The sequence below is a fragment of the Aythya ferina genome (genome assembly GCF_964211825.1).
Source record: "Aythya ferina genome assembly, chromosome: 7".
Taxonomy (NCBI): domain Eukaryota; kingdom Metazoa; phylum Chordata; class Aves; order Anseriformes; family Anatidae; genus Aythya; species Aythya ferina.
Window position 1 is genome coordinate 4,897,321 of NC_140302.1, and position 14,819 is coordinate 4,912,139.

The window sequence follows — 14,819 nt, forward strand, 5'->3', positions numbered from 1 at the left end:
GGGGCTGCCTCCAGCACCACCAGGGCAGCGGGCGCGGAGCGTGGGGTGGAGGAAAACACGGCACTGCAGGGCCCAGCGGGGCTGCGGGGAGCCAAGAGCCCGGGGCTGGGGATGCGAAGGGGGAAAATGATTGCAAATATCCCCCAGCCCCGCGCTGGGGCCGGGCTGACGTCACGAAGCCGAGGCTTCCCCTCGCCACCTCCTCCGGCGCTGCTACGTGCGCGGCGAGCACCCACCGAAGGAAGCATCCCCGGAGCGCTCGGAGGACGCCCCAGCAGGGCCGTGCTGTGCCTCCCACCCCACAGACAGCACCAGGCCCCCGGGGGGCCCTGTCCTACACCTGTCCTACACCTCAGAGCCCACCTGCACCCCTTCCTCTGCCGGATAAAACCCGAGGCTGCACCCCCTGCCTTCCCCATCTCCTTCGGTGGATTTGGTCTGCTTTTCCACCCAGCAGCTCTCGCGAGGCAGCTCCCTGCCTCTCCTGCCCCCATACAGCAGCTCGGCCTTTCCCCCAGCCCCTTTTTTTCCCCGTTCCTGAGGGATTTGGCCGCGCCGTGCCCGCGCCAGGCGTGCGTGCCTGGGTAAGGCCTTGGGCGTCTCGCTGTGCCTGTTATATTTAGCAAGCCCAGATAAGCGTAAGGTTGCACGCTGCCCGAGGAGCAGCAGAAAGGCTGCGAGGGGGAGAATCAGAGGGCTGCAGGCACGGGGGACACTCGGTGGTGCTCCCATGGGTCGTGTATCGAGGGCTGCCTTGGCACCACGAGGCCGCTATTGTCTGGTGGCAAGGGGAAGCCTTCAGATAGAGCCCTCTGGTTTTGTGGGGAGAGCGAAATAAAACTCAATTAAAGAAACCAGACTGCTGGCGTTGGAGGACGTGAGGCAGCTTTTCCTGTCTGCATCCTCTCCGAGCAGAGGCCGAGCCCCCTCACTTGGCCGCCCTGCCACCCCGCGAGGCCCTTTGGGCTCCGTCTCAGCGTGCTGCTTGTGGGATTTGGCCCCGTCTCGGCTCGCCGGAGTACGTGCGTGCGGGGCTCCGCGGCAGGTCCCTCCCTCTGCTCCCTGCTGCCGGAAGAGCAGCGCTCGCCTTCTGCTGCTGCGTGCTCGCAGCCGGCCGGGGGCTGCAGCTCCAGGCGTTGGTCCCGTGGGGCTTGGCCTCACTCCTGGGGTTTTGACGTGCTCAGCCTCCCTGGTGCGGGCGGCGGGTCACCTTGAGCATGCCTCTGAAGGGCGTGGGAGGGACGAGAGAGTGTTACGAGTGCCCAGCAGGTGAATTCGGGGATGGATTTGTTACAGGGGTGTCCCTGCTGCCTGTGCTGCTGGCCCAGGAGCAGCAGAGCTGCTGTGAAAGTGCCCGCGGAGCGAGCTCCTGTTGGCTCCAGCAGGTTTGGACCTGCAGCGGCTGGCGCTGGGGAAGGGAGCCTCTAGGTGTTGCCTGCTTTCTGTCCGCCTGCCAGGGGAACAAAACCTCTCTGTCGTGCTGCCTGGTGAGGGAAGGAAAACACAAAGAGTCCTGCAATCGGGAGCCACGCTTTAATCATTAACCTTGAAAAGAAGGTGATGGAGCGAGGTGCGAAATGAAAGAATTGGTATTAAACCCCCCTGAAACGTGACCTGCCCCTACAGAGGCATTTTAGGCATTTTAGGAACCAACCTGATAAATGGGAGGCGAGCACAAGCGGTTTCAGGGTGCCTAAACGACTCGTTTCAACACGCTTCAGCTCCTGGTGAATATTCCTGCTGCCGAAAGGTGTGCAGAGCACGACAAAAGTGGTTCACACAGGAAAGGGTGCTCCTGCAAAGCTGTCGGGAGAGTAGGTGCTAATGATTTCTGGGGTTGTGATGGGATTGCCCTGCTCTTGGATACCACCGCCTGCAGTCAGCGTCCCAGGAATGAGGCACGTGTCTGAGGAAGGGCCGCGAGGGCTCCGCACTCAGCAGCGTTCCCAGCGTCCCGCGGAGGCTCCCGCGATTTTGGGATTCCAAAAAATTCTTCTCCCCGCGTACAAAGAGCCTTTATTTATGTGAGAGAGAAAACTTAGGCGCGTGTGGTTTGGATTGCGAGATCCTATTTTTAAAAACCGGTTTGCAAATTCTGTCTGCTTAAAAAAAAAAAAAATGGAAAAGGAAAAACTGATGGAGCACTTGGAGGGCTCCCGCAGCAGCACGCTGGGACGATGCCCTTCTGAGGTGGCAGCTAAAGAAAGGAGCCTTTTCTGCTCCTTGACCACACAGCCTGCCCCAAATCGCTCCTGCTTTCTGCCAGCCCCAGCTCCCTCGGGGCTGTGGGTCCACCCGGGTGCCTCTGTCCCTGCCACTAACCTGTGGTAAGGCCGAGATCGGCTTTCCGCTGGGCTGTGTTTGCACAGGGGGGAAAAGGCTCCTCCCTCCCCTTTCCCCTTGCTGCAGATTTGGGGAGCGTGGGCTCGGCTGGTCCCCAGGGCACAAACCCCCAAACCTGTGCTCACACCAGGGCTTTTGGTGGGGCTGAGCCCTTCAGGCCTGGATTCGTGTGAGCAGGCCCCTGAGTGGCGGCGTGGGCTGCCGCCAGCCTGACCAGTCCCAGGCCCCCCCCTGCTTTAAAAGGGAACAACCTCAGGCTCTGACATCACTGCTCAGCCGCCGCGGCTAAAAAAAGCTCCGGCAGGGCTTGCGGCGGAGCCCAGCCAGGCTCTGCCTCCACTGTGGGGCCGTGCCGGGGCTGTCGGCCCAGCTGGGTGGCACGGGACGCGGCCAGGACCCCGGGATGCTGTCCCCATGGGTCAGGAGGAGGCCGGGGAGCCCGTGGTGCCGTCCATGCCCGGCTGTGGAAGTGCTTGGTCACGGCGTGAGGGCGCCTGGCACGGGGAGATAGGCTATCAGCTATCGGCACCTCGGCTACGTGCGGCACCGCTTCCCGGGGAGCTGCTTTTATGGGAGCTTTAGGGTCTGATTGCATCTGGATGGCGCGCGTCCTGCTCACCCACGGCATTATTCATCGCTCCCCGTCTCAAAGTCCCAGCTGTACGGGGCGTTTGCGTGCATGGGTTTTACGAGGGGAGTTTTATTGATGCCCAGCCGTGTCAGGGGAGAGGTGAGCACTCTCCAGGCTTCCAGCCTCAGCGCAGGAATGGCCCACGAGGCCATTAACACGAGGTGGCTCTTCCAGTTTTGCTGGGGACGGAGGACATGGGCAGGGTTTTATTTTCTTGATCCCACTGAGCTGCAAGCACAAAGTGATCCCAAAGGTGTGGCTTCGGTCTGAACTGTTTGCGGAACCAAATTTCCAAGGCAGATAATGAGACCAGGCAAGAACGGGCTGGCAGCTGAGATGAAAGGGGTGGGACGTGCGTTTAGCAAGAACCCCGCAAGGCCAAGTTGTGTTTGCGAGCCATCAAAGCATCTCTCGCTCTTCCTGATGATAAAGACGGGCGTAATACTATGGAAAGTATTATTACTGCAGAACTGGAACCGTCTCCTTTTTCCAGGGAGATAAACTTCCTTCCTCGGAAACCACGAGGGCGAAGTCAACACCTTGTAATTTGATGTTGTGCGTGGAGGAGGCAGACGCCACCTGCCCACAGTGCCGTTCTGTCTCTGCTGAGCCTCTGGCTGTGATTTTGTTTGGAGCAGGACAGGGAAAACGGCCTGGTACACAGAAATGGGGGCTCAGCTGGCAGCACAGTGCTGGAACCGCTGTGGCGAGCCCTTCATGATGAAAGGTTTCGCTACAAGGCACCTCTGGGGATTGCGGCGATGCACCCAGCTCGGACAAGGTGCAAAAAGAGATGTATTGAGCTTCAGCTTCTCAGCTCGCAGAGAGCCAGGAGAGATGAGAAGTGGGAGGAGGGCTGGAGACAAAGTGTGAGGCTGTGGGTGAAATTTCCTTGGGGAAAGGAGAAGGCAGAGCGATGGAGGACTGGGCCTTGCCTTGGGAAGGCAGCAGGATGGACTTACAGGCCACGTAAGTCATAACACTTGTACCTTTTCCTTGATTTTGTATCAAAAGACGAGGCACGAAGCGCTCAGCTGGGTTGCTGGCTTGGGCAGAGCCCCATGGCCAAGCAGGGACAGTGCATTGTTCTTGTAATTAAAGGGTGGTATGGCTCTGCTTGGGCACCTCGGGGTAGCCTTTCACCCTGTGGTGGTGTCTGTCCTTCTCCCCAGATTGATAAATACCTTTACGCCATGCGGCTCTCCGACGAAACGCTGATCGACATCATGGCTCGCTTCAGGAGGGAGATGAAGAACGGCCTCTCCCGAGACTTCAACCCCACGGCCACGGTGAAAATGCTTCCCACCTTCGTGAGGTCCATCCCTGACGGCTCAGGTAAGGGGCTGAGAAATTGTTTTCCCTATAAAGTATGGTGGGAACACCTGATAGAAATACACCAAAGCACTACTGAGAACAACAAGAGCAATTTGCTCCCTGGTGAGCCCAGACAACGTTTTGGACATAACCTCCCCTCTGTGCTCAGGGCTGTTCCCACAGAAACTGTAGGGTTTTGTGATTCCTGTCTCAGCCCGGCTTTGGTGGCAGCAGAAGAGCCGTTCCTGTCAGTCCCCCCACCAGCAGCCGATAGGTGACACTTCCACAAGGATTGGTCTGCCAAGAACCAGTACTTCGCATAAGATTTCTGATTTATGCAGCTCATGTTCATGTGATTTAGTCCTAGCAAATATAGCGGCTTTTAGTCATTCTGCTTGACTCAACCTCTCTTTTCCTACTTATTTTTCCCAGTGGAAGTACGAACCCGTACTTGCTGAGCTATCAGAAACCAAAAAGATGTTGTATTGGTATTTGAGCCTCAGATTAAACCTAGTATTTATTTTAGTATTTATAAAAACAAACAAGCAAACAAACCAAAGCTCTCTATAGAGTATATAAATACTTTTATAAATGCTTATTATTTAATGTTAACACCGGGTTTCCATCTCCCGTAGCGTGAGTTCGTTAACTGTATTTTGGTGCCTCCACAAATTAAGTTCCCGTGTGCAGCAATTACACAGTTTCAGCTGTTGAACAGTTCTTGCATGTTTTGAGGCTTTTTTGAGTTAAGATCAAGTAGCGATTGGGTGAAGGAACAAGACGCCTGCAGTAGTTGGAGCTGTCTGGCAGGTGGAAATCTCCGATAGTGCTGCTTTGCTGTTGCTTTCTGCCACCTTATGCTTTTTAATAGAAATGCTATTGTCTGCCTAAAGGGAGAACAAGCTTGAACCCTGTGTTTCCCTTAAATGAGCGCTGCTGGCTGTTGTGTTGAAATGTTGCGTTGAGACTTGCAGTCTGCTGAGAAAGGCAACCATTTCGCGGCTGCACACCGCCGGGTCACAGGCAGGGCTTTCTCTACGGGACTGCAGGTGAGGTGACCTTGTGCAAGTGCTGCCAGGTGGCTTTTGTGGGAAATCCCAACCTTTTTTTTCTGAGATCCCCGGTTTTCCTTCCCGCATGCTTGAGTTCAGCTGAGTACAAACCTGTCCCCAGGTCCCTCAGGCACTGCGGGGTTGAAAATCAGAGCCGCTTGCAGTGAGTCGCGTAATTTTGCAGGCTGTTTTGTGGTACAAACTGGGGAGATTGGGAGATACGTCACGAGGAAAAGAGATGTGTGCCTGGCCAGGAGCGGTGTGAGAGATCGCTTTCTAAGGCTCGCTGTGTTTGCAGCACGGAGTTAGAGCAAGGCAGTGGTTTGCCCCGGACGATCTCTGTGTGCCTGGCTCGTCGTCTGTGTACGCAGGTTGCGAGCGACTCCCTGGCTAGCTGCTGGAAGGACAAGCAGAAGCATTGCGTTGTTTTCCTGGGAAAGGCACGTTCTGGCCCCACCGAGGAGGAATATTTGCTGTGGGCGGTGCCATGGCATCGCCTTCCCTGACTCACCTGCTCGCGCTGGCCACATCAGGGCAGGCGCAGCGTCCCTGTCCCCATCCCTCTGCCTCCAAAGGCTCCGGGCGGGCTCGGGATGTGTCTGTGCTGCGGTGCCCAGGGTGGCTCCTGGCTGACCACAATTTCTGCCTTCAGCTCTCCTTCCATAAGCACCCAGGGCTGAAACCCCGTCCTTTTCTCTGGCCCCTCTCTGATTTCCATCTCTTAAGCCCTTCCCTTCGAGTGTGATCGTTTTTCTGAGAGCTGGCTGCTCAGACAAATGCTGTTGTTTGGTTTCGGGTCTGTGCTCGTGTACTCCATTAACAAGGAGCCTTTGAGTCATTTTTTTGCGACTGTGTTGATGTTGTTGTTGGCAGGGCCTTTTGCTTCATTCAGAGTGGTTCAGTCTATGAAAGCCACGAGGTTTTGTCCGCAGTGCCTTGAACAACATTGGAAGCTATTTCAAAACGCTTCCAAAGGATCTGCCTAAATTAATTTACAGCAGCTTTGTGTTTTTGTCTTATAAAGTATAGATTAGATACTGCTCCTGAAATATTTGGAAAGAAAACTGTTCTTTTGCATATAGGAAGCTCTATGTTGCGTTCAAAGGCGTTTCTTTTTGATGCAGAAGGATAACTCCTTGCTAAATGTTACCTTGTGATGAGCTGACTGCGCTGGAAATCAGACGGGCTAATCTGTTAGTTTCCTGCCAGGGAGATATTGCTGAAGTGCACTCTTTGTTTGAAGTGCTACTGGGGCATGGAGGCTTGAAGAAGGGCCATCTGGTCCAGTGTTGATTTTTCATTATTCATCGGAGGTAATGGTTTACATTGGACAAATGATACTCCAGGATGAGGACGCGTATTCAGGTATTCGGCTTAATGAGGTACTTGTGCTAAATGCTTTTCTTCCAGCCCTGTCCCAGTGAAGGCTGAGGAGCTGAATTCGTTATGCAAGCCCCAGTCAGGCAGTCTGGCTGCCTACATGTTTGACAGGACGTTTGTACTGGAGCTAAGCAGTGTTTAAAGCTCCGAAACAGGTAGACAAGCTCTGCGTGATCTTATGTTGGGACCTCTGAGTTTGCCCCTGTCTTAAGCAGCATGAAGGGACGGTTGCATCGTAAAATCACAAGGCTCGGTAGGAGCTGTGGGCTCCCACTGTCTTTTTGTCAGGTTTTCTGTATTCAGGCTCTTGTTCTTTGTCGTTTCTCCCCCGGTGGTGCTTTGTTTGCTGTATTACACTGCAGCACTGGAAAACCAGGAAGCCTTTTGCAGTGTGTTTGCTTCTCTTTTGGCTGTTCCCATTCGAGGTCCTGCCCCGAGGGACGCCCCTGCCAGCTGTGCTGAGTGGGATGGGGATCCTGGAGGTGCACGGGGCAATGAGGAGGAGTGGGGCACTGAGTCAGGCTTCAGGAGTTTGGGCCTGAGATTGGGCACAGCAACCTCAGAGACAAGTCTGCATCTGGAAATCCTCTGGGTAAGGTGCATACACGATGTGTTGGTGGCAGCGTGGCCTCAGAAGGCTCCAGGAGCTGAGCTGAAGTTTGAAGTGACACGGTACGTCAGCAGGTACTGGCCTTCCCACCTGCTAGGTTTCTCCACATTGCATTTAGCTAGAAAATGGCAAATGCTTGCAGTGATTAACTGCAGCCGGAACGCACACAGCTGTGTGATAAGGTGTGTGCACTGCTTTCCTCAAAATTATCTTTTCACAGACTTCAGTGATTGCTGTCTTTGTTTGCTTCCTCTTTGATAAGACAAGATAGCAGAAGCGGTTCGGTTAAATCTGTTTGCCTTGCTCTCCAGGGGGACTGAGAGTGCCAGTTCTCGGGTAGCTGGCCCACACATCTGTCACCTGAATTACACCTTGGAGTCTGTGACAGTGGGGGTACGCTGGTTTTGGCTCCAGACCTTTTAAATCCCAATTCCTTTCCACTACAGAGGGAGATGAGGGTATCCTAACTTTTTCCCTGGCTCCTGGGGATGTGTTCAGGAGCTTACAAAGCCTAACCAATTCCAAATATCTCCTTCAGTGGTGCAGGACTTCACCTGGATGCCCTGCAGCTGAGAACTTGCTTGCTATAAGAACCGTGTGTTTGCCTGTGCATTATACTTACTAGAGCTTATTTTTTTTTTCCCACACATTTATGTTGCCTACACATTTTAATCGCTTGTGTCTTGTTTTCCACGTAGAGAAAGGAGATTTCATTGCTCTGGATCTCGGTGGTTCTTACTTTCGCATTCTGCGGGTGAAGGTGTCGCACGAAAAGAAGCAGACAGTACAAATGGAAAGCGAAATCTATAACACGCCTGAAGATATCATGCACGGCAGCGGGACACGGGTAAGTGCCTCCTCCTTATGACTTCTCTTGAAAGATCAGCTGCTTTCCCACTGCCGTTTTAGAAAAAGGGCACAAGATTGACCTTATCATCTTATCAGCTGCACCTACAACATGCATGGACCCCGCTACAGCTCTTTGTCAACGCTGAGAATAAACAAGTAACAGGGCATTCTTGGGTGCTGCAGCTCTGCTGTCACTGTGTGGGACACTTCTGCCTCGGTTAGGAGAAAACTGGCCTAGAAATAAGAATTCTGGCTTTTATAGTAAATTAACCTTCTGGAGGTAGGAACGGAGAGCAGGAAAACAACTTGGCCTTGGTAAGCAGATAGCCAGAGCAGCCCTGTGGTTTTAACACTAGATGGGGGACAGAAAATCCCGACAACCAAATATTTGTCCTGGCAGTCTGATCCACTCAGCATTCATGAAGGGTACAAGTACGTTAGAAACAGTACAGGAAGCTGATAAGGTATTTGGGGACAACTTCAACATAATTTCTGCTGAAGAAATGATGTTTTTTGTTGTTGTTTTTTTTCTTGGTCCCCCACGTTCCAAGAGTAGAAAATATTTGAATCCACTTACTTGGTTTTCAAGTTGTGCTGGTTGGAAGAATTTGTTTTCTTTTTATAATCAGGAAGCAGATTGCAGTGAATGTTTTACGGGTAGCTTTGTCTCTGTGTCAGTGTAAGACAACAAGTAATTTCATAGTTGGAAAAAGCATGGTTTTTACACTTTTTACTAGAATAGGATGCCATTTAAAAGTATAACAAGAGGCTTGCAGAAAACTTAAAGCTTGTTTCAAAAGAGTAATAATAACAAAAAGTAAGCAGCATTTCTATCCTTAATATATTTTCTGTAGCCACCTCAGCATCCTTAAGGTGTGTAAGTGCTGCTACCTTTGTAAAGGTGCGTGTGAGATGGCAATCATGGCTTGCAAGGAGTATTGCTGGGCTATCTGAACTGCAGCAATAAAATACCTTTCTTCTAAAGACTTTTCCTAGTATCGTTGCTTTGTGACAGGCCGTGCAGCAGCTTTCCCATGGAAAGATTTTGGAGGGGAGCTGAGCTACGCTGCCTGTTACTGCTGGAAGCAGAGAAGTCAGGTGGGCTGCCAAGGAGGCAAATTTGGAGCCTGGGGCTGCCCCTCCATGAAGGGGGGGTCAGAGGCTGGAGGCCAACAAGCAGCAGGGCTGCATGCACAGCCAGGAGGCAAGCGTCTGCCCCAGGCAGTGCAGGCAGGCTGATTTAGGGTGAGACTTGCTGGAGAGGTGATAAGGACACTAAGGAGAAGCTGGGAGAGGAGACATCAGGTCTGCATTCTTTCCCGGGTGTTGCTGTGTTGGTATTTTAATTTTTAAATATCCCAAGGCCATTTGGCTGTCGGGAACCAGCAGCCTGGAGCTCAGGCTGATAGCTTTCGTCATGGCTTTTGAACGGGAAGGGAAGCAAGGAAGGTTTCCAGTGAGCCTTGGTGGACAGTCGCTCCCAGTATTTAACAGGAAAAAAAAGAGGTGAACGTCATCAGAACTGCATCCAGGCCTGAAGGCGTCCTGTGACAATATGCAACCTCGACGAAAACGCTCGATGAGAGACTTCACAGGAAAACATGGCAGATGCCCAGGAGGAGCACAGGCAGGTGGTGGTTTGATGCTTATGACTGATGCCTGTGGCTGAGGTACTGCGAAATCTCTGAGCCAGATTAGTGGAATACTTGGACAGGACTGAACTGCCTGCACAGGGTAGGCCACTAATGTTTTTCAGCAGGCTGTGTCATTAACTTCACTGAATTATACTCTAAAAGCCTGATATGTAATCAGCTTATTGAAGGGATTGCGATTTATGGCCTCATGCCTCAATGGCACAGTTCAGTTTGATATTTTCTACTTCATTGCCTTCACACTTCGATGTCAGGTGCAGGCTGCCACCTTTGCTAGTCAGAGACAGTTCCCTGTCAAAGTCAAGGGCAAAACTCTCATCGACTTCCACAGTGTAATAGCAGGTCTAAAACTTGCAAGAATCCCGTCTTCTGTGTCAACGCAGCAAATGGGAGTGTGCTCAAGGCTTGATTTCAGCTCTGTGTGTTCTGCTGCTGCTGGAGGTAGGGTTTGGATTTGTGGCTGTTCTGATCTGAAGCCGTGAGCTCCTCGCTCCTTCAAGTCTTCCCTATTCAAGAGGCTGAGCCTCAGCTCCGATCTTCAGCTGCTTGCCAAAGTCTGCTGGCTGCCAGCCCAGCGCATCCCTGCGGAAACTTCTTGGAGCCCAACCTGAGCAGGCGAGGCCAGGGCCAGGGGAAGCAGCGAGGGCCGGTACCGCATTGCTCGGTGGCTGGTGGTTGTGTTGCTTCACGTCTTCCGCAGGACCTTGTGATGGTGCTTCTGCTGTGCCCTGTTTGTGAGGTTTGGGTGTCAAGGTGGGCGTAGGAACATACCCATCTTCCTTAAGGCTCCTTGGCAGAAACCATACTATATTTGACAGCAGCAAAATCCATCAATGCCTCTCTTCTTTTTTTCTTTTTCCCCTCCTTTTGAGCAATGCCTTTTTTCCACGCTTCGTTGGAAGCGGTAGCACAGCCAGCCCAGACGTTACTGACTAGACCCAGCTACCGTAGCACGAGGAATGTGGCTAATGGGTAACTGGCACTCCCCGTGCACGAGTCGCTGTGTGCTGCTTGCTGGATGCTAACCAGGGGAGGTGGAGTTTTTGACAGGCAAATGCCAGCAAGTGTATGGACTGTTGTGAGTGATCTGGGATCGCTGAGGGAACTGAAAAGCAGGCCCTGTCTCTGTGTGGTTGTGGTTTGTTGCGTAAGGGAGGGATTGTGCAGCAATGTCCTCAGTCAATGTTGCTGTTTCCTGCTCTCCAAATTCCCGAGGGGATTGCAGTTGGCCCCTGGTTCTCATCCGTAATCCTGGTAGCAGCTGGGAGTTTAATAAGGTTCACGATGCAGCAAGATTCTTTCAGATGGAAAACATAATAGAGACGTATCCTCTTGTTATTTTTGTGTTCCTCCTGAGAAATTGTGGTATTTTATTACTTCGCTGTAGTTATTTTTGTAACTCCTTTTCCTCTCTCCATGGTTGGGACAGCTGAAAACGGTGTTGCAGCAGCACAGCTTGTGTTGCTTTCTGTGCTGCTGCACTGTGTGTGCTCCGGGAAGTGGCCTTGATGTGCCTGGGACAAGGACTGGCAACATTTTCCCTGGGAAACCACCGTGCTTTTGCTTAATTCAATCCGATCTCAGAGTAGGAATTGGTTAAAGGTGTTTGTTAAATTGTCACATTACACGCACCACTTCTTGACCTGCTTCAAACAGCAAAATATTCCTCATCGTTTTCGTAATTGTCTGTAGTGCTCTGCCCTATCTCTGAGACTGTAAATTATTCTTAATGAAGCTGCGAAGGCTAATTGCAACCAACAGATATCTTTCTGTACTCCCTTCCAATTATCCCCAATCTTCTGGGCAGTTTTCACGGCCTTGGCCTGCCAACACTGCAGATAGATTTTTATTTTTAAGTATTATGTAATTACTTAATTTTTGCAAGGAATCAAACAAAATATGAAGTTATCTTCTGGGGTAGGAGGCGACTTGTTGGCAGGCTCGATACCTATTTGGGGTACAGGTCAGTTCACATATGGCTTTTTGTTATAGGTGGATATGGGTGGGTATTTTTGTTGCTTTTATTGCCAGGGCTTGATTTTGGCTTTGAGTGTTGCAATCCACCCGAGGGGTTGCCCAAGTAGCTTGGTGTGACAGCCATCCCTCCCTTTTGGGGCCATGCGCTCCCTGGCCTCTCCCATGGGGCCATGAGGGGCTGCTGGGTGGGAACTGGTACCCGCAGCCTGGCACTGGCTGCCTGCAGGCTTCAGCATCTTAGGTAAGGCAGAAAAAGCTCCCATTTGGGGTTGTTTCTCAGAGCATTTAGACAAATCCCCCAGGTTTCCATTTCATTTGTTAGCTGTGTGCTTTAGGAAGAGATTTGAGAGGTGATGTCCTCCTGGGTGGCTCTTGCAACTTCTGACTTCTCTGGTGTCAGCAGTGCTTGAGCGAAGTGGATATTGATTTTCTGTGCATCACTGGAAAAGCGCTCAGCCTCACGTGGGACCAGACCCCAAAGGTTCTTTTAAGATAGTCCTTCCTGTCCTTGAAAGGTTAAAAGTGTCTTTTGTTCTCATCAAATGTTAAGCACAAATGTTAGGGCAGGCAGGAGAGCTGTTCGCTGCTTGTTTCTGGAAGAGCATTTTGATGCGGATGTGAAAGATGCAATGCAGAGTTGGGTGCATAAAATGACATCATATTTCATAATTTATTAATTATTAAGATGTTAACATCCAGTGACTGAGAGCATTTTCATAGTTCTGTCATTAAAATGTCTTTAAAAACCTGGAGCAGATATTTTCCCCTTTCTCACCATCCCAGATGGTTTTCATATGCAGTTGGAAATCTTTTCTCCCCCAGACTGTACTCTAGTGATGGCTTTATGCTCTTCCCTTTCTTACAGCTTTTTGATCATGTTGCTGAATGCCTGGGAGACTTTATGGAGAAACAACAAATCAAAGACAAGAAGTTACCCGTTGGGTTTACGTTCTCTTTCCCGTGCCGACAATCCAAGCTAGATGAGGTAAGAAGATTTCCCAATTTTCTTACTACGCAGAAGAGCCACCATGTTATTAACTCACTGCTATGAAAGCAGCGTCCCAGACAGGTCTCATTTCACCGTGAGGCTTGGTGTTTGTATTTACGTTTCTGTTTGAAAGAGCTGATTAACAGATGACAAAGCGCCAGCTGATGTTTTGTGCTGCCTCTGCGTGACCTCTCCGGTATTATGGCTTACCGTGTAAACACAGCAGCAATTTTGCCTGGCTCGTGTGCAGCCTTTTTCTCCTCTCCATGGAGCATAACTGGGAAGGACCCGGTCCAGCAGCATTTGCTCAGACTTTGCCGAACTTCCTGAATGTGGACACTGATCCAGATGGGGGTTTTCCTTGCAAGCAGTGGTGCTGAGCTGTGCCAATAGCCGGGCGCTCAGTGCAAAGAGGAATTGGATAGCACACCTGGAAGCAGTGTCCTTTAAAAAGGCATGCAAATAACCAGCGTTGTATGTTCCAGTCTGACGTGACTCCCATGAGAAGAGTGCCCCAATATTTCCTTTATTTTGCTCATTTCAGCACCAGTGACTCAGCAGCCTGCTGGTACAGCACTGCTGTGGTAATGGGGGGGCAAATCCATGCGGGGAAGTTAAATCTGAGCCCTAAGAGGCTGTGCTGGTAAAGCATGACCTGCTCTGCTGGCTGCCAGGGCTCTAGGTAGCCTGCTGCAACAGCTCCCAGGTGTTGTGCTGAGCAGGGCCAGGTGAGGCAGTGGTTTTTATTACGTTTCATACGTCTTGAGCAATGCTGAGAGCTGAAGCCAAGGGTGCTTATTAGCTCGGGGTTTGAATGTGGTTCAGAGCAGAGAAGTGCCTTTTCCCATGTTGGTTCAGAAGAGGTGAGTTCATTTTCATGCGGCTTTGCAGTCTGGCCGTGGGGCGTGGTAAGGCTCAAGCTACCTGACCACAGTAGAGCCGTGCTGGGCACGCAGGTGTGAAGCTGGGTTACCCTTGTTTAGCTGCACAAAATGGATAAACTAAAGCTCGTGTGGTGCAGGGGCGGGGGGGAGCACACGGATGGGCTGGGGGCACCCAAAGAGACTCAGAGAAAAGTGGTGGTAGAGGAAAGAGAAAAAGTGGAGAGGGAAAGAGAGGCAGGCAAGGGTGTCCTATGATAAGAAGGTTTTCTAAGAGTTTTCATGATATTTTAGGAGCTTGGTGGTTTGCTGGGTTCTGTGGACTAGATTTTTTTTTCTGGGTAGCTCTGGGGCTAAGGACCCTCCTGATCTGGAGGGTGAGCACGCACAGGACAAGTGGTTGATTTTTAAGCTGATATATGGACAGATGTACACCTGGGCAGCAGCTGCTTGTGCCTACAGGCTTCAGCTTCTCTGCTTTTTAGCTTCCCAGGCTCCTGTTGTGATAGGTGTGAATTATGTGGTGGGTATGAAAAGCTCAGCTGATCCCAGTCGTCCTTTCTCTTGACTGCTGTCGATGCTCTTATCTTTATTTCAGTATCACTGACTTATTTACTGAGTGTTCTGAATGAGCTAGGCATCATCTGAATAGTAGAAATCAGATGTCGTCATTGGAATTGGAACCATGTCCAGGTTCTTTGTGAATGGCAGTTTGCAGACAAGGAATTCAATACCAGGGTTTCCTTTTTATTTGAGCCATGGTGTATGACGGGTTTTCCTACTCTAATCTATCACACCAACTTTTTGCTTAGGTTCTTCTTCATTTAAATATTAAATGTTGTTCTCTTGCCTTATTTTTATTTCTCTTCATCCTTTCAGCATAGAAATTATTTTCATGTTTAGACTTTTCACCTAAGCTTAGCATATCGACCCTTTATATAAGTACATAGCCCATTAGATGTTAATTTACACCAAATCCTGGGCCTTAGCTTTTAGCACAGGTACCCACATACATATTTAAGCATTTTAACCCTTGCTATGTTTGCAGTATTTCTGTTTTCCTTAGCTCATAAGCATTATCTCCCAGTGAAACAAGCCTGGGCAACTGGGACTCCAGGCAGCAAATGTGCAGCAGCTGGATG

At 50.9% G+C, this 14,819-nt stretch overlaps 1 protein-coding gene across 2 annotated transcripts in view; it reads left to right on the top strand.

The window, feature by feature from the left end:
* HK1 (hexokinase 1) overlaps window positions 1-14,819 on the top strand; it is a 31,685-nt gene that overhangs the window by 564 nt on the left and 16,302 nt on the right. Inside the window, exons 1-4 of one of the 2 annotated variants that reach the window (XM_084525053.1) lie at window positions 3,054-3,073; window positions 4,147-4,309; window positions 8,029-8,177; window positions 12,674-12,793. In XM_084525053.1, coding sequence (XP_084381179.1) covers window positions 4,168-4,309; window positions 8,029-8,177; window positions 12,674-12,793 — 411 coding nt within the window. In that variant the 5' untranslated portion in view covers window positions 3,054-3,073; window positions 4,147-4,167. Of the gene's footprint in view, window positions 1-3,053; window positions 3,074-4,146; window positions 4,310-8,028; window positions 8,178-12,673; window positions 12,794-14,819 lie in introns of those variants that run through there. The other variant, XM_084525052.1, reaches the window with a different exon arrangement.